A 25,858-nucleotide genomic window follows, 5' to 3' on the forward strand; every position below is an offset into this window, starting at 1 on the left:
CATATATTATGAAACTTAACATGTAAAAATAAAGAATATAGAAAGATATAAGCAATCTTTGAATACAAAACAGTACAAAATTTACAAGAAAGTGTTCAGTTGTTAAATATTTCAAATGTATTATTACATAAATTTAACAGTATACATATGTAAAATGTCTTATTGACCTTGATATAATATGACATTGTACTACGCATGTGAATATTAAGTGCGACAGAATATTTTTACAGTAAATGTTGTCTTAACTTGCTTACGTCACTCCCCCATCTGACCTTAGGTTGTAATCAAATAATTATTTACAGGTCATACCTTTCATAAAGTAAACATGTTTCAAGTTTTGCTCATATAAGTTACATACTTTAACTAAACATAAAATTATTATGAGTATATATATAGGCGGAACACGGTTCTTTGTTACTAATATTTCAGAGCTAAAATCACTTATTGCAAATGTTATTTGCGTTTATTGCATTGTTTTTTTTTTTCTTATTTATACATAACATTTAATGCATAATATTTTTTTGTTTACTGATTTATAAATAACAAACAATTGAGAAATTATCTAAAGTAAAATGATATTCGATATGTCACTTGTTCAATGATCGATAAATGGAAAATGACAGACTGGACGTTGACCATTTTTTAGCGATCAATCTGTTCGACATTGTTCGAAAAATACTTTTGAAAGGTTGCCGTACAAAGTCCTCGAAAAATGTTCGCTCTGACAAGCGGCTTTGATATATTACTGTTGTTTTATTTTAGCATTGATGCTACATACGGATGTCGCTATAGCAACAAAAATGATGTTGCTATATAAGTTATTGGATTTATGCTGGTACTTAATATTTGTCTTAATAAACTTACTTTAGCCTTAAATGTTTTTATGCTTAATAAGACATTATTAGGCCCAAGAAAGCAGTAGCCTCTAGGCTAAATTGGCTCCGGAGATTGTATTAAGTTTCAGGTCTACGTAAGTTTCTTTTTCGTTTCTTGAAATTTCGAATTAGGCTCAAGTATTTTATACGCCTCCACACCCATACCCTAAGGTATGAGTCTTTGCTACAATATCATTTTTCTTAATATTTCAATTAAGATTTAGATATCTTCAAGAATGTTACTATTACATAAAAAAACATAGCTAAAATAATATTTTTATATAAAATTAAATAATATAACCTTTGTTCCTCGAATATCAATTTCCTAAATTTATAAAAAAATAATATTAATCTATTATTTTGGATAATTAACGAATTTATAATAATTGTTAATCTACCCCATAAAACACATGATATTGACTATTAAACACATACGAGCTTAAATGAGACGTTGACGCATCTTTTGTTTGATTTTGCAAACATACCGTAACAGCCTGTGAATGTCCCACTGCTGGGCTAAAGGCCTCCTCTCCTCTTTTTGAGGAGAAGGTTTGAGCTTATTCCACCACGCTGCTCCAATGCGGGTTGGTAGAATTCACATGTGGCAGAATTTCAGTGAAATTAGACACATGCAGGTTTCCTCACGATGTTTTCCTTCACCGTAAAGCACGAGATGAATTAAAATAACAAATTAAGCACATGAAAATTCAGTGGTGCTTGCCCGGGTTTGAACCCACGATCATCGGTTAAGATTCACGCGTTCTTACCACAGGGCCATCTCGGCTTTTGCAAACATACATTCAGTTCAAATTTTAAAATAAAGTATTGTGTATCTACATACAATTTGTTTCAGTATTTGTAAACTACTCAGATTCATATTAATTTGTAAAATACTTTACTTTTAATTACTATTGTCATAAGTACAGTAAAGCGCCATCTATGAGACGTAAGAGTATATTTTGTGGACTCTTGTTTTCAGTAACGCCGTTTTAGCCGCTTCAGCTTGCCAAGAAATGTTTTATTGAACATGTTTAGTTCGGTCACTTAAAAACAGATGGCGCTGTAAAACTATGCCTATTCATATTACATGAAAATATAATAATTATACTCTTATTATACTCTTATAATGTTAAATCACATATGGGTAACATGTGATTTAACAATATAAATATATAATATTTATGAACTTTGTATTATACATATTTATTAATGTAATTATAAAACATTTTAATCTTGGTAATGGGCTGCAATAAGTTAAAACTATTAATATACACCTGTAACAAATAAACACAGGTAAAGAATTAACAAATGCATATTACATATTCTAGTGTATTCCGTTTTATGAGGATTGGAACTTATCACAACCACAATAAGAACAATATTTGTGTAGCAGATATTATTTACGCACTCTATGTCATCGGCCGCGCCCCGCCTCCGTTATATTGACGTCACGCGGAGTGACGTCAGAGAACCCATCGCCCTCCTAACCAGTATTTCATAGCCGTAAGCTACCTTTCAATGTTCAGTCTCCTTGTACTCTTTAGCCTTTTAATTATATAAAACAGATTCGTTAACGATCTAAATCCAATTTCAAAAGCTAAGTTTGATTATTAACGTTTGTATTTGTAAAAATCACATTGGTTAACATATTTATTAAATATTTATCAGGATCTTATGATTGATTTTATCAAGGTCAATTATTTTTACTACAAGGACACTTAGTAACTGAAATCTTATGCAAGTCCGATGATGGCACCGAGCAACCAAACAACTAAAATATATAAATATTATTCATATCTATTAAAAATAAACCAAAAAGAATACAATATAATTCGCAATTTATGCTAGTGAACAAGTATGCATTTTAAGCCACATAAGTACTCAAGAGTATTTTTTCCATTTCTTATTCAAACTTTGCCAGCTGTGTAAACTTTCATAGAAATAGATGAGTAACTCAAAGGTTGCGAATCTAGAAGCATCATCAGGAATAAACTTTTTTTGTTATTGCTATTTAGTTATTCTATGCCATCGCTCATGGGGGGTTGCCGAGTGGCGACCGTGAACTGGAAGACCATCAAGTATCTAGTTTGTAAGTAGACTAAGACCGGCCATCGTGGAGATCTCTGTGAGAGGCCTTAGTCCAGCAGTGAACGTGTTTCGGCTGAGATAATGATGATTATGAAGTTTTAAAAATGTAATAACTACTTTCAAATCAGATTTATCAATAAACTATTAGATTTTTTAGGGGTCGCACGAAAACCGATAATGTTAATTTCATTAAATATTATTTTTAGACCATGGGAAGACTCATAGGATTCTTTAGGTGTATTTTGTAATTTATCTAAGGCCTTTGATGACTACTCCATTGTACCCTCCGCTATATTATGCAGTAGAAAGATCTCCCAAGAATCTCCCAGGATTCCAGTTTATTGTAGGGGTCTCTCGAGGATCTATACTTAGGCCATTTCTCTTCCTCATCCTCATTTATATAAACAACTTGCCGTATCTTTAACTAATAAACACGAGTTGATATTAGTTACTGATCACACTTCAAATTATTTTTACAGAATTTCAGACATATGTACATTCTGTTAACATTAGCAACGCATAAATCTGTAAATTGTATTACATGTTAACAAGCGGCTATCAATTCTTTTGTGGTATAATATGTGTATTTCAAGATCCTGTAAAATAATAGCTTTAAAATTGGTTGGATTTTTCTGTCACGTAATTGTAGCCCGGAGCTTGGAACTGAGCAGTGCGTTCACTCCCGTCCTACGGAAAGTACGTACGGACATCAATTGTTCTTTGTCTTCTCTCTCTTTCCGATCCTATCATCTTCTATTGCCTTCCCATTGCATTATAAGAATAATGGAATAAAGATTAAACCTATATTTGCGCCTACATTGAAACACTATAGTGTATTCCGTGCAGTTTGCTAGACTCCTTTAAATTTAATTGAAAAACTTTTAACAACTACTCATAATCAAACAGAACTTTTACTGGTGGTAGGGTTATGTGCAAGTTCATCTGGGTAGGTACCATCCACTCATCAGATATTCTACCGCAAAACAGCAGTATTTGGTATTGTTGTTTTTCGGTTTGAAGGGTGAGTGAGCGAGTGTAATTACAGGCACAAGGGAGATAACATCTTATCGATGGTTAACATTTCTTTCAATGCCAACGTCTTTTGGCGGTAGTTAACACTTACCATGAGGTGATCCATTGGCTTGTCCGTCTACCTATTCTATAAAAAAAAGAAAACTTTATCATATTTTTTGACAAGCCAGTTGGCATGGTTGGTAGATACTTACCTTTCCTTTTCCACCCAAAACAGACATTTGTGTGCATAAACATGTTTGTTTGTCCTGAGTCTGGGTGTAATTATCTATGTATGTATTTACAAAAGCAAGAAAAGTAGTATATGTAGTATATCAGTTGTCTGGCTTCCATTGTACGAACTCTGCTTAGTTTGGGATCAGATGGCCTTGTGTGAATAATGTCCCAGGATATTATTATTATATATGTTAAAGTTTTCTGTTCTACAAACATCTATTGGGAGTAAGACCGACTCGTATGTCCAAACGTTTTCCTTTCTAGAGATTTCTTTTTGTACTTAGGATACATAATATGAATAATAATTAGAAAATATGTGTTATGTTATATGCATAAATGCAAAATATATTTTCTTATAATTAAATATTGCTACTCCCATAAAAATCTATGCAAATACATCCTACAAAACAATCTCGACGCATCATTTGTTTTGTGCTGAAATCACCACATTCTATAGCTACGTGCGTAGCTTTGCGTAGCATTCGTAGCAATTCGTAACTAAATTACGTCATGTATTACCAATTCGATTAACTACTGTAGCACCTTAATGGGATAATTTATATCGAAAATTGAATAATTATGTTTTGTTGTTGTTTTTCAACTAAACAAATATATGATCTAGTACTTTAACGGAACCATTTAAATGAACGGTAAAATAGTTTACATGTCACTTAAAATAACAACTTTTTCTTTTATTTGACGTAATATATTTTATGTAAAATGCTATACACCTGGAAACTTGAATATATACACTTACAAACAAATGTGAAATAAAATAATTTGAAAAAACAAACAAATACGACAATTGATTTAGAGCCTTTTCATTTAGAGTTCAGAAAAGTGTTATCAATAGATATCGGTTACATATTAGCTATTGACTAAACTGTTTACACGTGATGAATGTTAAGTATCGGATTCTATAAAACTGCACCTCAAAAATCGATTTAGTCCCAAAGCGTTGAGGTCTCGAGGTGTAGGGCTCTTTAGATTTTGAGTACAGGGGCTTGGGCGCATGCGCCAACGGGGCCTTCTGACGTCAGCCGCCGGGCCGCACCAGTACCCGCGACCGTGCGACCAGTCACGCGCGACTACCGCCCCTCATCTAAACACGAGCTTCCGATCTTAATTCTCAACAATAACAATAAAATACTGATTTAAAAAAGCCTAGATAAAAATATATCCAAATATAATGGCGGCTGTATACGTGATGTGACGTGTGATTGCATATTGAATCATATAACCTAAGTATATATTTACGAGTAGTTGACTATATTGTATCGAATATTTAATTTACTTCTTAGTTGGTTAATAAATAATATAAGTAAGTAAAGAAACTGGCAGTATATGTTTTACTACTGAGGCAAAGCCTCCTCTTCTTTTGAGGAGAAGCTTATTATGAATTAATATGAATAATCTTCAATCTTTTTATTTTATTTGGTGCAAGTAAATATAGTCTTGCCGTGCTGGAATCTTCACAAATTCTGAATATCTTTAGAAAACATAATAATCTTTTTTAAATCTGGAACTCGAAAAATTAGGTAATTTTAAAGTTTATATATAGCCTTGCAAGTGTTAAATGAGCATAAAATGATATAAAAAACTACCGGCACAGAGTTTAAAACGATAAACTGTTTTTAAATTTATTTAGATTTTGTTTCATTGAACACACTTTTTCTTTGAACTATCTATGAGTATGTTTAATTTATTAAATTAAAGATTAGAATTACTTTCAACACAACACTACTTTACCTTCATTACTATACATACATTAATCGATGATGCCTATATCAAATTAACATTAAACAGAACAGTATTTACAAAACACCACATTTTATTTTAATTTCCAATACTTATAATATATTATCTGAACGTAAAATGAAAAATATACAATTAATATTCCTAACGCTATTTATTTAATGATATTTTTGGAAAACTCTGCTTCAATTCCATGTTTTTTTCTTTTCTTGTGTAAATTTAATGTTGGTATAAATATAACAACACTACTGCTTTTTTGTTTGCTCTTTGTAGTAAATCCTAGAATTTCGTATTAATAAATAATGATTATTGCAATAGTTTTATTATATCGAGATTATAATATTTTATAAAGAGATTGGCACATTTGACCTTCGCTACACTTTGAGTCACTATCACGTGAGAAACTATTACTTTATGAGTTAAATCAATATTGCATTTTATAGTAATAATACCTTTTGTTATTCTTAAAAATCGTATAACATAAATAACAATGACTTTTATTTAGCATAAATAAATAAGAATCTTATTCTATCAGTCTAGCGAAACATGTTCCAATTACTATATTATATACATATGTATTTTAATTTATGTATAAAATTCATACTGGCAACTTGCCGGGTCCTAATTCAATATGGTATGTGTATATAGAATGAAAAAATAACCTCAAATATCGTATAATATTTTGAACAAAGCCACAAATATGCCTTTGATCCGAACTTTGACATGATTCAGGTAACCCTTTTCAAAACGGCTGTCATATTTTGACACATCCCGAATCGATTTGAGAAGGTTTAAAAGAAAAGTTTGGTGCGTGTGTTTTTAAATTATTGCATAGATATATACTCATGTAGAAGTAAAATAGGTAGCTTTGTTTGAAGAGAAATCAGGACAGGGACTCATCGCGCTCTCTGAATGCACGACGCAATCTCAGGTATCCAGCTCTTTTGAAAACATTTTCTAAAAAGCCTTCTTTATGCTAGGCACACACACGATAATCAACAATATTACTTACGTGGAAATTATTTGGAAATTTGAAAACTAAAATACTATATAGAGAATCAAGCGTCATTTTCATCTATTACCGGTAGTCTGAAAAATTAAGATTGATTTTTAGTGTCTAGCATTTCATTTAAGAAGGTTTTATATTTAAGAAGGTTAGACATACTTATCCATATAACAGTTTTTTTTTTTTCAAGAAGTTAAATAAATTTAATACATATAATTAACTATGAGTACACGATATTCGTTCAAAAATGTGATAAAAATACGCTATGTATACTTATATAAAATGAAACCGTAATTTTCGTCTCCTTAGTTTCTTCTCTGAAACGGGAAAATGTACAGTTTGTTCAGGCTTGTAGATAACAACGTGTATACCGTACGAGCGTAGCTTATGTTGCTAATGAGCGGAGTTATGAAGTTATTTTGCTGTATACGTATTGTACTGATAATATTATTTGTGTCATTGATATATTATTTCCAGATTAAAAATTATACACATTAGTTAATAATTTAAACAATATAAAAATATAAATATTTCTTTCCATACTAACTAAACTTATCGTCAATCTTGCATGATCCTCCAATTAGGCAAATATAATTTAATATCTCACAAAAAATATTCTGATAGAACTAAACTTTGAAGATAGGGATGTTCTATTTCACTATTTTATACACGTAAAGGTACAAACAAACATTCAAACACACGCACACTCCGTCTCTTTTATTTTTTGATTGTTTATATGTTTCTATTTTCAATCTCTCTTTTTTTAATTAGATAAATAATTTCAGAATTAATAAAATAACTTAGTATAGGCTATCTGGATGTCTATGAACGTATGAACCAATAACAAAATTAAACAAAGTTACATTTTATCTAATTGCATAACACTGCATAAATTGAATATGTATCGAAAATCAATTGTAACAGTAAGTTAAGTGTTGCTTAACTTTGTTATTTCCTTTTTTAAATAAATCTTATAATTGATAACTTAAATAAACCTATGTTGTCTTACTTTTCACTTTGAATATCATTAACTAACCAAATGATATGCTTAGAAATAATACCCATTGAATAGTTGTATAGTTACACTTGCCACCTCCTGGTCGTCAGCCATCGATCATGATGAGTGTTACGTCACCAGATACAATTTATGGGATTCGTAAAAACAAAATGAATGAACTTAAGAATCCTACTAATTGAGGAAAGTACTATCAGGTCAATGGCATCTATTATCTTCAATGGTGTATTGGCATCCGTATTATTTATTATATCAATAATACGGATAATAAATTTTAACCAAGTTCCTGAATTTGTTAAATAGATTTAATTTTGTATATACAAAGAAAACTAGTAAAGGCTCTTAAAAATAACCAGCTACATTCATAGTTCTATATTTTAGGCTTTTAATTTTTCTAATGTATTTAAAAAAAAGTAAACAAATGATTAATTATTGTTAAATATAAACTGATATAATCTTTAAATCTTCTACATTATAAAAGAAGATGAATAGTTATATTTTACTTGATTGATCCATAGTATTCTTTAGGTTTTTTTTTCAAATTAAATTCATTTTATATCTGTAGTTATTGTTAGATAAACAGAAGATGAAAACGGAAGCTCGTTTTTAAAAATAAACTAATAAAATGAACATCAATTAATGGACCCCATAAATCAGTGTGCTGACCCGTTTTAAGGTATCATTGAACTCTTAAAACTAAAACGAACTTTTACATAGCAATGAAAAGCTGTTATAGTGCCAAAAAAATAAATTAAGTACAACGTGCAACGAATCTAGAATATTCCTAACAAGACATCGAAATATCAGAAGAAAATCTCAGTTCTAGAAAAAACTGACGTTCATAAACAAACGATTGGTTTAAATTAACAATAAAAAAAACAAGGATATAGTTTAACAAAGAGTGTAAATACCTTTGTCGATGTGCTTCCAAAGTGTTGAAAAAGCTTACATGTAAAGCTATGGTGAGTGAGTGAGAGGCGCGCTGGGCGGAGGAGGCTCGCGGCACGCCGGCTGTGATGCGATGGGCCAGGACTGGTGCTTCCGCCGCAAAAGGAAGCGGAGCAGCACCCAGGATGACACCCAGTCGCATCACACCCGGTAAAAGTTCATTCACATTTAAAATTCATTAACCTTTTAAAGTCCTCTTGAAAAATATGATGTATCAAATTTGTATGTGTTGTGTAATTGCCATAAACTTAATTTAAATTTAGGATAAATATGTATGTAACGCCAGCATATTAATTAGTATTCATTATTGCCAAATGCGAAATAAAGATTATTGACATAGATACAGTTTAGCTGTGGAATTGAAAGTGTACTTATGTGTTAGTCTTATATTATCAATTATGTTAATTTTGATAAATAATAATTACGTTTTATAATCAATATTATAACAACAAAAAATCTTTCTAAAATGTCATAACTAAATTATACATAAGTGCCATCTATTCCAGTATAAGAAAACTTTCTGTCTGCATGTATTCAAATAGTTGCGTTTCTATAGCCTAGATGGCGTGAGTTTGTATAAAAAAATATAACTATAAACGTACTATAATTCTGTGGGTAACTCATTGTGAAATGTCGATATTTTTCACTTGACAAGTATGTGTCCTTCCAGAACATTCGGTACTTTAAACGATAAAACAGAAACCTATATTATTGATAAGGATAATTTTGAATTATTGCCTTGTTTTGAAATTAACATAATTATTTTCTAAAACATATTTATATATAATACAACAAATTAGCATTTTTTGTAGGAACTATTATAGCGAATTCATTTGATTTTTAATGATGATTCTTTTAATTTTTCCATTTATAGACAAATGTGTGAATGATGCCAATAAAGAGCGCATTCAAATGGGAATAACGAATAACGTGAACAGGAAGATTTTTTATATCTACACATACATATTGTATTGTAATAAATGTCGAATGAACTATGACCCTGAAAAATACCAAAATGTTTTTATTGGTACATACACGAACATGTAAATTAAAAACTGTTATATAGTATTCCGTTAAGATTCACGGAACCTTCTCCTCAAAAAAGGGAGAGGAGGCCTTAGCCAAGCAGTGGGACATTCACAGGTTATTCCTGTATATTGTATTCAAAAAATGAAGAAATAAAACGGTCAAGATATGAATTGTATATAAAAAAAGTAAGATTTTGAACATGATACTAGTTATGTCTCTTGTGTATCGTTGCATTAAGTCCTACCAATAAATACATAATATAAGTAAGTATATTCAATAAACATAAGATCAATATTTTTATCTGTTGTAAACGGTACGGAGTAGTAAAACGAATAACAAACAAAACTAAACTTAAAAATTTAATCGATTATTCATAAGCAATAGTTTGTTTACAATAAATTATCGTCATGCATGAAAATCTTTCATTTCATAATGATGATGAAATCATTGAGCTACATGATGCAAATATTTACAGACAATCACAATTTAATAAGACATATTAAATAATTTTGTTTTTGTCGTTTATCGTATTACCCTATTATAGTTAATAACATTATTAAATTTAATAAGTTACATTTATAAACTGGCTGTGCTGTGAGATTTTAGCGTAAAATTTCGAATATACATGCTTGTTTTCGGCTCAGGTGGTAATAATGAATGATGTGGTGAATCTTAACCACAAATTACAAGTTCAATCCCGGGCAAGCACCATTGAATTTTCTTATGCTTTATGAGTGTTTATAATTCATTTCGTGCTCGGCAGTGAAAAAAAACATCTTGAGAAAATCGTGATGAAAATCTCCCATATGTGTAGCCACCAACCAGAGTGGTGGAGTAATAAGCTCCAATCCTTACCCTCAAAAAGGAAGGAGCCCTTAGCCCAACAATGGGACATTTACAGGCTGCTACTCTTTTTACTTATTTAACTAAATACCAGTTTAACTTATAAGATCGGTTGTCGATTATATTTATGTATGCTCCACTCCTTAAGGTTCGTTTATAAATAATAATAATAATAATATCCTGGGACATTATTCACACAAGGCCATCTGATCCCAAACTAAGCAGAGCTCGTACTATGGAAACCAGGCAACTGATATACTACATTTCTTTTTCTTTTATAAATACATACTTATACATATAATTACAGACAGGACAAACAGGTATGCTTATACACACAAATGTCTGTCCTGGGTGCGAATCAAACCTATAACCTGCGGCGCGAAAGGCAAATATCTACCAATCACGCCAACCGTATATATACACTATAATCTGTCTCCATAATCGAGCTATCTTACATAAAAGTAAGGTTAAAATAGATTTATAGTTTCTGAGATTAATGCGTTTACACATACAAACTGTTCAGCTTTATATTATATATAATATCAGTGTAGATACGTAATATAATTATGTTTTGTGTGAAAGACTTATAAAATATAAAAAACCTATTAACTTATGTGATACTATTAATTCAAACCTAATATCAAATATTTAGTAAGAAAAACTGTTCTTTTTACCTACACCTAATTTACCATGTATAGGTAAATATATACAGACATTATTTACCTGTATATACAATATTTTATACATATGTACATAATATACATATTTTTAATAAAAAAATATATTGTGAATAATACAACATGAAAATTAAAAGATCTAACCGATATCAGTCGACAAAATAATAGTTTATTCGTATTTTTATGAACTATAATTCTAATAACACCTTATCATATATTTTGCCTACAGGAAATTTAATTTCCTGCTCTATTATCATAAACACAGTCATGTTTACCATAATTTAGTGTCACTTCTAACTATAATACTTTAGAAAGAATGTAACGTTAAATAACGCTTGAATTTTATAATAATACCAATATTGATTTAACATTACCATTTGTTATATGTACATAAGTAAAAGCCTCTTAGTATATCTACGAGTATATCCTCAACAAAGCGCTCATTTTCTTATAAAGAGACAATTTTTAACTTATTTCACCGTCCTGCATTCGAAGTTTCCTTAAGATATTTTCCTTCACTGCCAAGCATAAGATGCATTATAAACACAAATTAGGCAATTGAAAAGAAACTACTGCTTACCTGGACAAATTCAATTTTGAATGTGTTCGTTGTCAATGCCCATACAGGACAATCTAGTCTTCATATAAAATCTAAATTAAATGCCGTCCAATTCATAAAACTGGCTGATCAAAAACAATCGATTTAACCAAACAAATTATTAGTTAATTATTTCAAATGTTTTAAATTTCAAAGGTAAGAAGCCGACCCAATCCCCGATCACACGACTACGATGAAGCCGCAAGAAAGAGTCATGATTAATTTAATACTACGTTTGCGAATAACTATACTCTCTCGTTATGTTTATATTACAAGGATACTACACGAACTAGACATTTTAAAAAACAAAGTATTAACTGCCTGTAAGTATTCTAAAACTGGACTAAAACCGTTTTGAGGAAAAGATTAGGAGCTTATTACTGCTCCAATGTTTACATACAAAATTTCAAATATTCGATGCTCCAAAAATTCAATGGTGCTGCACTGTAATTAAAATCCACAATCTTCGGTTAAAATTCATGTATTCTAAGCACTGGATTATCTCGACACTTATAAGTCATAGGAGTGGTTATTGATTATTATATCTATTATTTAAAAGTTTATTACAAAAAGCTATATTATGAAGGCATTGAGATAATATTTGTTTCGTTTTTTTTTTATAAAGCAATAATAATTCGGCCTAACAAGCAATTATTTGTTAAAGTGATAGTCTTGGAAATAATCAGTTTAAGGCCATGGGATTTGTCGTGGGCCTCTATTATAACAATGGCCCTTTATTTAATTACTCCTTTTAACCCAAAAACGTTACAGGACGCAATTCATAACCAGACACTTAATAATATAAATCGATTTAAGCAACAACAAAGGATAGGAATTTAATTTATGTAGTAGAAGCAATACTCGATTTCATTTACTTTTTTACATATTCACAATATGATTATATGACTACAGTTTTGGGATAATATAATAATTGGTCATCTATAAAGTGTTTTGTTTTTCTGTAAAAAACTCCATAACATCGAAATGTTAACGTTGTTTGTGTTTATACTCTCGTGCCTTTGAAAGCACGTAAAGCCGTTGGTCCTGCACCTGATCTCTCCCCAGCCATGTCCAAAAAACAACTTGACAGTAGGGCTTTGTGCAAGCCCGTTTTGGTTGGTACCACCCAATCATCACATATTCCACCGCCTAATAGCAATACTTAGTATTGTTGTATTCCAGTGTGAGTGAGTGAGCTAGTATAACTACAGGCAAAAGAAACATAACATCTTAGTTCCAAGGTCGGTCCCATGGACGATGTAAGAAATAGTTAATATTCCTTGGTATCATGTCTATTTGCCTGCCCATCCTTTTATAGTATAAAAAAAATAAAAACAGCCCGCAGTCAAATAGCAAACATCCAAATTAAAAGTCACGAACTCATGTTATGTTACTTATAACATAACATTCGCCTTTCATATATAATAAAGTAATCAAATTATGCGACATCAAAGTCTGCACTATAAGAAAAGCTAAAAAGGCTTTCTATATTTGGTTAGTCACACTTTCGTATGATCTGTATAAATAATGTATCTATATAGCACCCACATTATATTATATATATATATATATATTCTTTCTATAAAGTTTACAAGAATGTTTTAAGAACACGCTAATAGCCGTAGATGGAACGCTGTCTGTAAATCGTAGCAAGGTATCCACGAAACAAAAAAACCCAACTATTGTATCAAGTGTGTAATATTATGCTGTAAAATAAACATTATTTTTTATAAAAAGGCCCATGTACAAAACACAGACTGACCGGATAGCAAAATTCGTGTCCAAGTGTGGCTTGTATGGAAGTAGTATTTTATACGATAACTTACCAATTACAAAGATTTTTTCAAATGCATATATACCTGCTTATGCAATTACCTTATGATAGTGTTCATTTACCGTTTTACTTGGTTTATATGAACTAAGAAAAACATATACAAACAATGCTGTTCTATCCTTACCATTTACATAATAATTACAATTGAGTACGACATGGAGCGTATGAATCCATGCAATCGTAATAGGTCTATTATCCTTCATGCATACATTGCGAGAGAACGGTATGTTGTCTTTTACATATGTTTTAATGACTTAACAATTCAATGGACTTACATAAATATACTTGACATCATTTCAAATAAGTAGCATCATACATGACGATTTATAAAGCACTTATTATGACTTGCGTCACTGCAAGAAAAAAGTAGGGTAAAGGTTTTTTAGATACTTTCAGTTGAGTTCCTTTTAAAAATATATATATAATTAATTCGAATCCTATTAAAAACCAATGTCAAGCCAGTAACCTCATCTGTACTGTACTTAAGCAGCTGTTTTTACATGATTGCCTAAAAAAAATTGGGAATATTTTCAGAATTCATGTATGTTGGTTTCTTTATTCCACTATAACTTTTGAGTGTCTGAACAGATTCGGACTTTAGAATAACTGTATCATGGATATTAAGGAGGATGTTATTTAATTGTCTATTCCTTAACTTACGCAAACATATAAAGCGGGCGAGGTCGCGGGAAACAGTTGATCGATATTCGATTAAAATAATATATTTGTTTAATTATTCGATTAAGAATTAAATGTATCACAACTCAAACAGGCATAAAATTTAATTTTAACAATATCTGTAAAGGATAATCTTTACTAAATAAAATTTATATTACATAAATATTTACTAGCCAAATAATATTAAAATTTTGTATCGTTTATTATCAATTTCGGCTTAAGCAATAAACATACCGCATAAGTATTAATCTTATTTATGCGAGTAACTGGATTATTAATATCTCATTTCATTTTTATTATTTTAAATACTTCTTTAATATCACTATGTTTTAAAATGTGTCAGAAACATATGTTTCTTTGCATTATATCAATTGAATAAACAATCAGTGATTCGGATATTTTCATTATATTATATTATTACAACTTTATAGTATGCAAATAAATTACAACAAAATAACAATAAATGTAAAGTCATCCTAAGTAATATTATAATTAATGTGAGTTTGTCGTAAAGCATATCAAGCGTTCACGTCTTAACTACTCATCCGATCATCATGAAATTTTCCATACACGTCAGACAGGACATAGGGTATACCTTACGTAGGTGGGCAATGTCATGAAAAGAAACTAAGAGTAATACGTTAAATAACTATTTGTTGATAACAACATACGTACCGTTTGATAAGCAAGTAAATATTTTGTTAGACAAAATACTTACTCGCGATTTCTTAATGAATTTCGTTTATAACCGCTATTTACCGAAGATATATTTCTCATTTCCCATTCAAAAAATTATGATTCGATTTGATTATTGAAATTTCTTTATCATTCCTTAATATTGAAATCTGGCTATCTTCAAGAATAGAGTAAATAGGAATAGAATCTTTTAGCCAAGCGCGTTCCATCTTAGACTGTGTCATCTACCCAAAATTCGATACTGAAATGAATGAAAAGTACTGTATACTAAATATCTGCGTATATTATGTCACTATACAAATATATATTTTTCCAAATTATATAATTACCTATGATAACAAGAACCCAAGAATAACTTTCTAGTATGTAGTGTTTTAATAGAAACCACCCATATATGCACAGCTAGACAAGAATAGTATTTGAATAAAGTTTTCCCCGTAATTAATCTTTTTTAAATCCTAATTTAATTTTTGTCTGAACATGAAATAGGTTTTATTAAGCTGCCTCGTTAATTTTTATTACATAGTAATAGATAAATAGATAGCAGAGCCTATGTACAACGTATTTCACTGGTATATGTTCGCTGTAATTGCATCTTCGTGCAATCCTACTGTAATTATCTTTAACCGCAACCGTAATAATAAGGCAGGAGTCGGCCTCTGCGATTCAAGGCAGCATTTGTATTCTGTATTCTTCGTTTAAATATAGTAGTTTAAATGTGATTATAATGTGTTACTTTTAAAGTAATCAAATATGCGATTTATGTAAATACTTTAATGTTCTTAGCTCCTAGTATGATAAGTATAACAAAGGCAATACGTATGGTATATATATATAGGTGGTATAAATCATAAATATAAATAGACAACCAATCATGATATTTGATATTTAATTGATGTAAATTACGATTTAGAACATATTTTATGTCAATTCAAACTTTTATGTTATTTTATTGTACAGACTAAAGTTTTTGTTTATGTCAATTAAGATTACTTAGAGGTTGATGACTGCACCCGCTAGCGGTCAAGTTCTCGCGCCACGTGGTCTACGTAATAGTCACTTTCACACACATACAAGGATGAAACAATCTGTATGTACATTGTAGGATTTAGTACAAAGTTTTCATATTTTGATCAGATTGGTCATTACATTTGACATGACATTTTTTTACATCAAAAAGTTAAAAAAAATTAAAACCAGTTTATTTAATATGGGCATCGTATTATAATTTATTTAATTATAATATGAGAAAATCAAAATTAAACGAAGATTATCAAGTTCATTTTAATGAATAGATTACGCGCACAATTTAGATTATTACACTTTCTACTAATAAGATTCCTTTCGTCATTTAATATAGCTCTGTTTAATCGATATCTACGTATAATTAAAAATTAAATTACTTTTTTTACCTATCGTAAATCAAAATTATATTTAAGCTAAAAGGTCTGAGTTCTTTTACTTATTTCGAAATAACATATAACTGTGCTGCAATACTGTTGGAAAAGGTCTTTAAGAATTCATATAAGTTTAAAATTATATTAAAACTGAAATCACTTCCCGTGATTCATAAACAGATTTACATCAGTTTTATGACCTACTAAAAACACACATGTTAGGTCGAATAGAAGTGACCCTTCAGGCGAGGTTGTAAAGCTTCGCTTCCACTGAATGGTTGGGGGACTTGCTACGTTTTCTACACGAGGGTTGCGTACCGGCGTACGCATGCGGCTCGCCCCTTTTCGACCCCCGGCAAAATGGCGGTGCCAACATGGCCGCCGGGCAGCCGCAGGATGCTCCGTGACGCTGTTCCTGTCCGAAACACCGCTGACACAATTTCCCAGCGGCCTGTACATTTTAACACGCACAGTCGCATCGAAACCGCCGGTACCATCGATTTATTGGTCGTTCGGCTTCGGAGCGAATTGAATATAACGCGCGTGCAACAAGTGATATCGCTCAGAAAGTTGAGATAATCGACACTCTAGTACAAGTTTCTAGTAGTGATGTGATCGTGGGTCGCTTATAAATATAGAACGTGCCCTTTTGCCGAGTGGCGGCGCGGGTGATCCAAGCAGCGTGTGACGTCGACCGCTCATGTTCCCCGCGCCGCGGAAACGTCAACAGTGCCGCGTCACGCCGACCGATCGTGGCTTCGCATAAATATTATCAACACGCACGCTCTCGCGACCTCTTGCGGATTTTTACAAACTAGTGTTAAACGGTGTCATTGATACGTAGCGCAAGCCCATAGTGAGCCACTATCAGACTTTCGAAAACGAATACAATAAGTATGATTCAATTGACTTGATTTACGATTAGGAGTGAATTAACTTATTCAATAATTCTTGATATGAAAATATTATAAGCGAATGCTTCAAACAACGTAAAATCGCTTCGATGCGTCCAGTAGTAGTCGCGATCGCGTGTGTACCGATCGTTTGTCGAGCACGTGCGCTTCTTGCAGCCGAAATGCTATTTTCGATAAGCCTCCGCGATGAGAAGAAATGTGCGACTAAATGAAAAAGTGAATTTTAACCGATGCATTTGTTAAAAAAGTGTTTGTGGAGGCTGGGTCGGAGACGCGTTCGACGAATACCGCGATAGGCGCAATGCTTACACTAGTGTTCGCGGTATGGTCGGCCGCGCGCGCGCTGGGCTGGGCTTACGAGGCGACAGCTACGTCGCCCGAGGCAGAGGAGGGGCCCATGCTGCCTAGACTTCGCTCGGCGCGTGCCTCCAGCGACCTTTCCACTCTAAGCACGACCACCACCAGCTCTAGCCAGACCAGTAGCGGAGACTATTCTAAGAGGTCCACGCACTGTTATACCACCATTTTTAAAGACACACAACCGCTTTGCTTTCATTAAATCTAATTAAGGAACTAATTCAGTAATCGTCTTGATAAAATAGACATTTATCAATTAGAAAAAAAAATATTAAAAATTTAAATAAAAGGACCTTGTATGTTAATTTAAACATGGTCTTAGCAAAAATAAGTCAGATATTAACTAAGAAACTGACTAAATAAGAAAAAATTAAGGTTTTTATGTAATAGTCGTATTTTTTTAAATACGAAAATTTTCTTTTCACCGATAATTTTCTACCTTATCTTACATTGTAATATGACAGAACTACGTACGTCAATTATTATTTATTATCTACGATGAGCAATGATCAAGTAACGCTGATTATAGTAGAAGGCCAACATGATGCCGAGCAATTATGATTGTCGAGACACAATAATAAGTAAAATTACTGTATATTAAGATACTATAAAGTTCTCATCTAACCATTACATTTACTTACGTATTTACCTAAATTTGAATCGTTGCTGTGATGGTTATATGTGTTACGCGTTGAGATTGTTTTAAATAATTAACTTGCGTATATACTATATATTTAGCTCAATCGTTATGAATTGTTATTTCTAAATATAAATTATTGCATAAATTTCATAAAATATATTGATATGTAGCAAACCTATATTCATTGCAACTTTTATTTACGCTCTTATCCAATAAAAGCTTACGATTAGTTACTTAAATGACAAGTATGTTTGTCTTGTTTCTAATAGATTTAAATAAAAGAAGAAATACTTAGTTTTACAGTCCAAGATTTATGTATAATTTTGTATTTAATTACTGTTACAATTTTGCTTATTTACTTCGTTACTTCATTGCTTTACATTTGATTTAATATTTTATTTAATGCACATACTTTAAAAACTTTACTATAATTAATTATTTAAATGATGATAAAAATAAAACTATATTATTAGGCATTTCTTTAGAATTTTGATATATATGTATGTATATAATATAATTTAAATTATTGTTTAAAGATTACACTTAAAAGCATACGTAGTCTTGTACTTCTTAAATGAAAAAGGAATGCATTTATTTTTGTTTATTCACTCATAACTTTGGACGAATTGAGGTGTTCCGATGTGATTTCCAATTTGCCGTAGAGGGTCGAGACCCTCGCGAGAGCGCCATTCCGCTTATATTGAAATTGGTTTTTCTTAGGAAATCAAAAAAACTCATAATCGAATTTCAAAGTAATATCGCTTTGGTTAAATTTAATTAAAAGTCATGTTCATTTTAATGTTTTAAATGAAGTGTTTTGATACATTCATTTACGATTTAAATTAACACTATAAACTAATTATGATCCGTTATTATTTTTCTAAATCAAGGCAAGACAAGATGACCCTAACTGTATTAAGAAAAATTAACCTATACCCTATTCCATTGAAAAGGGAATAAAGATAAGCAAATCTTTGTTTTACATCTTTATTTATAATATTTATACAATTACTTCTAAATCCCTGATAACAACATTCTAAATGTATTACTTTACAAACCCATTATATTATTATATTCATTACCATAGACTTTATTTCAGAACTCGACCAATGACATCACGTCGATTCAATGTCTATTTGTTTATTTGTCTTTATGCTTCCTGAGGTTGGAATACGCTATACACTCCAAAACCACCCACCCACCGCTTCCACCTTTGTGTAAAGACATACTAAATTTTATTTAAATTATGTCATGTTAATATTAATTGCTATAGATCAAATAGCTGTATCGAGCAAATATTTCTCTATCATTTATTTTCCTTACTAATGTTATAAATGCGAAAGTTAGTTTGTTACGCTTTCAACATTTAACTACGTATTCGATCATCACAAAATTTCGCATACACGTTGTCAGGTGTACAGAAAATGACACAGGCTAATAAACACCCCCGCCAAACACACGAGAAACAAATACTTGTGAAATAAACTTAAAATTGACTTTAAAAATTATCAAAACAAAAGAATCGAACAATTGAAAGCAATAAAATTTCTTTCGCTAGGAACGCACTGAGACAATAGCACTATCTCTTGATATATTAATTTATATGAGGCCAACGAAGAGAACATTCCCTTCAATTAAGCATCTAGAATGAAACAAAGATTAGTCTCATACGAAGGGAACGTGACAGGAGAAATATTACATCCAATCCATTGGAATTCTATCTATTTCTAAACAGCTATCTCCCTTCATACTCGCTTAAATATTTATTATTAGTAAATAAACATTCGATTTGATATATTAATCTAAAAAATAAGTGTAATGTGCAATGCAATATAAAATGTTAATATTGATTTATGATCTCCTAACCACATCCTATACCAAGTAATAATAATACATTAATTCAATATAATAGTATATAATTTAAGCCATTGCAGATATTTTCCAGAACTGTACTAATATGCTTTGACGAGCCGGTTGGCGTGGTTGGTAGAACACTTGCCTTTCACGCCGAAGGTTGTGGGTTCGATTCCCACCCAGGACAGACATTTGTGTGCATGAACATGAATGTTTGTCCTGAGTCTGGGTGTAATTATCTATATAAGTATGTATTTACAAAAAAAAAAGTAGTATATATAGTATATCAGTTGTCTGGTTTCCATAGCACAAGCTTTGTACAAGCTTAATTTGGGATCAGATGGCCGTGTGTGAAAAATGTCCCAGGATATTATTATGCTTTACTTTACTGTATTATATAACTATATGAATAACACTACATAAATCCCGAATTAGAATTAATTGTAAGTAATTTTTATTTTAATTATTAGTCAGTCTCGGTATATGCTAGTATATTATATATTCATTTAGTACGTTATTAGAAGATCATAAATTAAAATTAGTTAAAAGACATTTTACAATTATTTTGAAAATCAAAATGTATAATAATTAACTTAAAAATGTATCAAATCATATTAAACCAACTAAATAAGTTATTTTTAAAATAGACTATTCAAATAATTTAAAAGACAGAGATAGGCACATCCTTATAACTATCAGTTTATCGCACCCTTTCCACAATCATACGATAATACAAGATAAGATAGAAGTCATAGATTAAGAAATCAGAGTTATGATTAAAAAATAACAAAAGATACATGCAACTGATTAAGATCTTAGAGCTATAAATTTAATTTAACGTCACTGATATCGTTAATCTTTGATTGATTTAAATGTTTCCGATAAAATCCAAACATTCTGAACTTATTTTCTATATTCGTATTTATTTCTATGTAAGTTATCTACGATCTACTATTAAAATATTTTCCAAAACTTTATCAAAATAGTCATAAAATGTAGTCCAATAAAATAAGTTAATAAATATATGAATATTGTAGTATATCGAATACCACATGTATTTATATATGCCATTGTTTACATAAAATCATAATTACATTTACTAATTTTGTAAGATGTAAGCTCTTACGAGCTGTTTAGCAGAAGCTACCATTGGTTCGGAATGTAATGTATATTTTTTTTATAGAATAGGAAGGTGGACGAGCATATGGGCCACCTGATGGTAAGTGGTCACCAAACGCCCTTAGACATTGGCATTGTAAGAAATGTCAACCATCGCTTATAGCCAATGCGCCACCAACCTTGGGAACTAAGATTTTATGTCCCTTGTGCCTGTAATTACACTGGTTCACTCACCCTTCAAACCGGAACACAACAATATCAATATATATAACAATATATTCCAACAACTCCGTCAAGTACCTCAGTTTGCATACTCTTACATTAATCATACACATATTATAACAGCATATCGTTAAAGTAATTTATTCTAAATCAACCAATTTTATCTTTAAATTTATTATTTTGTAAATAATTTCTATTATTCTTTTTGTAAATAATTTCTATTATTACGTTACCATCACGCTGTGACGGGTTAAGTCACAAAACTAGTTCCTCAGATAAAGAACTGTCTAGCAATGAGACGTTTATGAATGAAAGCTACTTAAGTATTTTTTAACATTAATTATTTCATATATTGCATTGTTATCTTTACATATATTTTTTTAAATGACTATATTTATATTCTACTGAGAATAACGGGCAAAAAACTAAGTAATTACTCTCCTCTACTAATTGAGTTACATATTCATGTTAATTAAACTGTTAATTATCTTCCATGAAAATAAACGAACACAATTTTTTTTTTATTATCTTTATAGTCTCTTTATCGAGTAAACCCTTATCAATGTTATTTTAATAGATTTAAATTTATTGATAGACAAAGTTAAAAATATCTACGAAATATTATTATAAAACCGAATAATATATTGTTTATCTATTTGACAAAATTAGGGTATTTTATATATTAAACCGATATATTAAGGTGATAGGTCAAATCTCGAACTATAGGAACTATTTCCACAACATTAAATGTTTTCATCCAATTCCTGGTTATTAATAAATAGGATTGTTATATCATTTATATTATGTATTAGTGTAAAATGAAAACATTCTACGTTTCAGGACAGAACATTCACATATCTAGATAACCTATCGACTTAGGAACTATATCTTATCTGTATCTCTGCCTTCCTACTGTCTTAAATATTATATATAATTTTTAAAACGATTTACATTTATATGATAAAAATATCAATAAGCTGCCAATTACTTCAGATAAAGATTAAATTATATATAAGACCTTAGTTATATATAACGTAACAGCATGTTAATATCTCACTGCTGGGGTAAAGCCTCTTCACCGTTGACGATAAGGTTAGGAGGCTAATTCCATCACAAGCTGGTATATAAGTAGTCCAAATAAATAAATCTAATGCAATATAGTCCATTATATAGTTTTCATGTACTTCATTCGAGTTTAATTAATCTCACTGACTTAGAATTCTTCGGAAATCTGCATATTCCACGTGTTGGTATAAGCTACCTCACTTAAATACCGGTTTTATATTGAAATATGTACTTGTTATGTATTCTATTACTCTCTGATAACCAACGGCTATGATTGTAATGCAATTAAATAATAATGTTTTAGCAGTTGTGTGTCTTATCATAAAGATCCAATCAGTTATAATTTGTAAGTGCGGTTTTTGATAAACCAATTAATTTAATTTATACTTTATCGAATTCCCAGTTTACGTATTGGTAATAAATAAATAAGAATGACAAATTATACAACTATTAATTTATTATAATAAATTAGGGATGGTGGTGGACGTAGCTAGGTTACTGAGGTTGAATGTGGGCTATAGGTGGAGTGAAGCACCCCGAAGGTGGAGTGCAAGGGGTGCGTCACGTCGGCCATTGCGTAGACCACCAGTGTCAGCTCGAAGACGTACTACTGGCAGGTATTGCTTCAAATGACCGAAAATATGTTACCCTTACCTAACTATTCTATTATATAGACATTTATATAAAGCTACAAATATAATAATCAAAAATCTTTATGGACATCGTTCGCTACTTCCGTTTTAAGATGTTATTTTATATCGATTTGTATACGTAATAAATTAGTCGCTACAATTTAAAATCTGCCAGACAAATTATAAATTTAACAAGATGTAAAACAATCTGCATTTGTTTTAAAGTAAAAATATTAGAAACTCAACTTGATAACGATGATGAAGCTGAACAATTATTTTCACAATAGGACGCAATATTTTATAAATAAAATCATAGCATTGTGTGCGTACGTGTACGTATTTCCAGATGGTATTCATGACCCACATTTAAAAAAACTCACCCACAAGTGATGTAACTCTCGATGATGATATATTTATATAACTTCCTTCAGTCTTATTTCAATAACAGTGATAAATAATTGGCATTAACCATTAAGAATGATAAAAATATAAAACCTTTCAATTGCCTATGTGCAATTAAACGTTTTTTATAAGAATGTTTTCAGTATGACAGGAGCAATCGTTTGTAAATTTTATTTTCATAGAAGAGTTGGTCAAACATCCAAATAAGCCTAACAGTAATATGGATCTTATATTTACGGATCGATATACATAGTAATAAGCAATTTAAGAAATCATAATAATACATGGATGCGCCGCCAGAATTCAGTTGTACTAAAAAATGGCATTTTATGTACCACAAGGCACTCAATTTTTTTTCTTTTTTTTTATAGAATAGGAAGGTGGACGAGCATATGGGCCACCTGATGGTAAGTGGTCATCAAACGCCCTTAGACATTGGCATTGTAAGAAATGTCAACCATCGCTTATAGCCAATGCCCCACCAACCTTGGGAACTAAGATTTTATGTCCCTTGTGCCTGTAATTACACTGGCTCACTCACCCTTCAAACCAGAACACAACAATATCAAGTATTGCTGTTTTGCGGTAGAATATCTGATGAATGGGTGGTACCTACCCAGACGAGCTTGTACAAAGCCCTACCATCAGTAAAATATTTTGCGGTAGAATGATTAGTACGTGAATTACATCTACTGATTGTCTTCTTGGTTTAGTGACTAGCCTGTAACGCCGCAGATCTCGAGCTTTAATCATTGTCATTGTAAAAAATTATAGTAAGCAAAATCTGAGATGATAAATCCCAATGTTTATAATTTGTATGTTATAATATTGTATCTCATTTGTTAATCAAGAAGATATATTATATAATTTAAAATATATATGTCAACTATTTGTATAAATATTTGTTTGTAGACACTGTAAAAGATCACAAAAATTGTCAGTTCAGGCTGCTATAATAGATTTTTTGTTTCAAAAATTGAAGGAATTCGATGGTTGTGATACTCTTAAGATATATTATTTGAATTATTTTAAAATTCTATTTTCAAATGTTCTTTAGCAGATATGGGTACATATTTTAATGATCTCGGTTTTGTTCACAAATTTAAATCGATGTAACAACGATGACACGCAATATATAACTACGTAGAAGCTTAATTAACTACAAGTCGATTAGTTTTGATCCGAACTTTAATCTTCATCTAAATGAAACGTGAGCAAAATATAATGCCCGGCAGTTCCGTAACCACTAATAGAAGTGACTACCATCGATTTAACAGCGCATATTTTTATATATAAGTACTAAAAACCGAAAAAAATTATATTTGATGTTTTTGTTATACGTGTACGTATGTATTTATATTATATCTTTATTATCCTACTAACTGATTCTTAACATTAAACTTTATAGTAAGTACTCATATTTTGATGTAGTCAAATAAAATTCAAAAGAAGGCTTTTAAATTACGAAAGTTGCAATCCTCAAAACAATCGTAATCGGATCGTAAAAAGTGTGTAGGGGATCAACGGATACTGGACATCAAACGGCTTTCCATCAATATCTCCTTCGTATCGCATTCCACATTTTTCATTTGACAATTTATTTTCCAAAAAGAAAAATGCTTTTTATCGTACATATTTAGAATTTAACTATTGAAAGGATTACGATTAAATCTACGATAAATCAGTGAATTTATTTCTGAAATAGGATAATATTATAGTATCAAATAATTTGCTTAATAGCAATTCCACAGTCACGAAGTTGTTTGTTTTGCTCTTTTTAACCGGATATACACATTGAAATAAAATATAATGATGACTATACTGAATAGATGGATCATTCTCGGATCCTACAGAGGTATATTATATAAGGGATAATCGTCATGAGATGAAGCTTAGTTCGCGGAAAGTATTTTTTTATTATTTATATCAATAAAGTTCTTATTTAAAGACATAATACAAATAAAAA

The 25,858-nt window shown here is 30.7% G+C and overlaps 1 protein-coding gene across 8 annotated transcripts in view; it reads left to right on the forward strand.

Moving 5' to 3' along the window:
* The window catches only part of LOC126768474 (cAMP-specific 3',5'-cyclic phosphodiesterase), a 341,168-nt gene that overhangs the window by 247,949 nt on the left and 67,361 nt on the right, over positions 1 to 25,858 (forward strand). Inside the window, exons 1-2 of one of the 8 annotated variants that reach the window (XM_050486610.1) lie at positions 17,696 to 18,102; positions 23,380 to 23,475. The exons of 6 other annotated variants lie outside the window; for them this stretch is intronic. In XM_050486610.1, coding sequence (XP_050342567.1) covers positions 17,903 to 18,102; positions 23,380 to 23,475 — 296 coding nt within the window. In that variant the 5' untranslated portion in view covers positions 17,696 to 17,902. Of the gene's footprint in view, positions 1 to 17,695; positions 18,103 to 23,379; positions 23,476 to 25,858 lie in introns of those variants that run through there. One more of the 8 variants, XM_050486609.1, reaches the window with a different exon arrangement.

The sequence above is a fragment of the Nymphalis io genome, chromosome 5 (genome assembly GCF_905147045.1).
Source record: "Nymphalis io chromosome 5, ilAglIoxx1.1, whole genome shotgun sequence".
Lineage (NCBI taxonomy): Eukaryota > Metazoa > Arthropoda > Insecta > Lepidoptera > Nymphalidae > Nymphalis > Nymphalis io.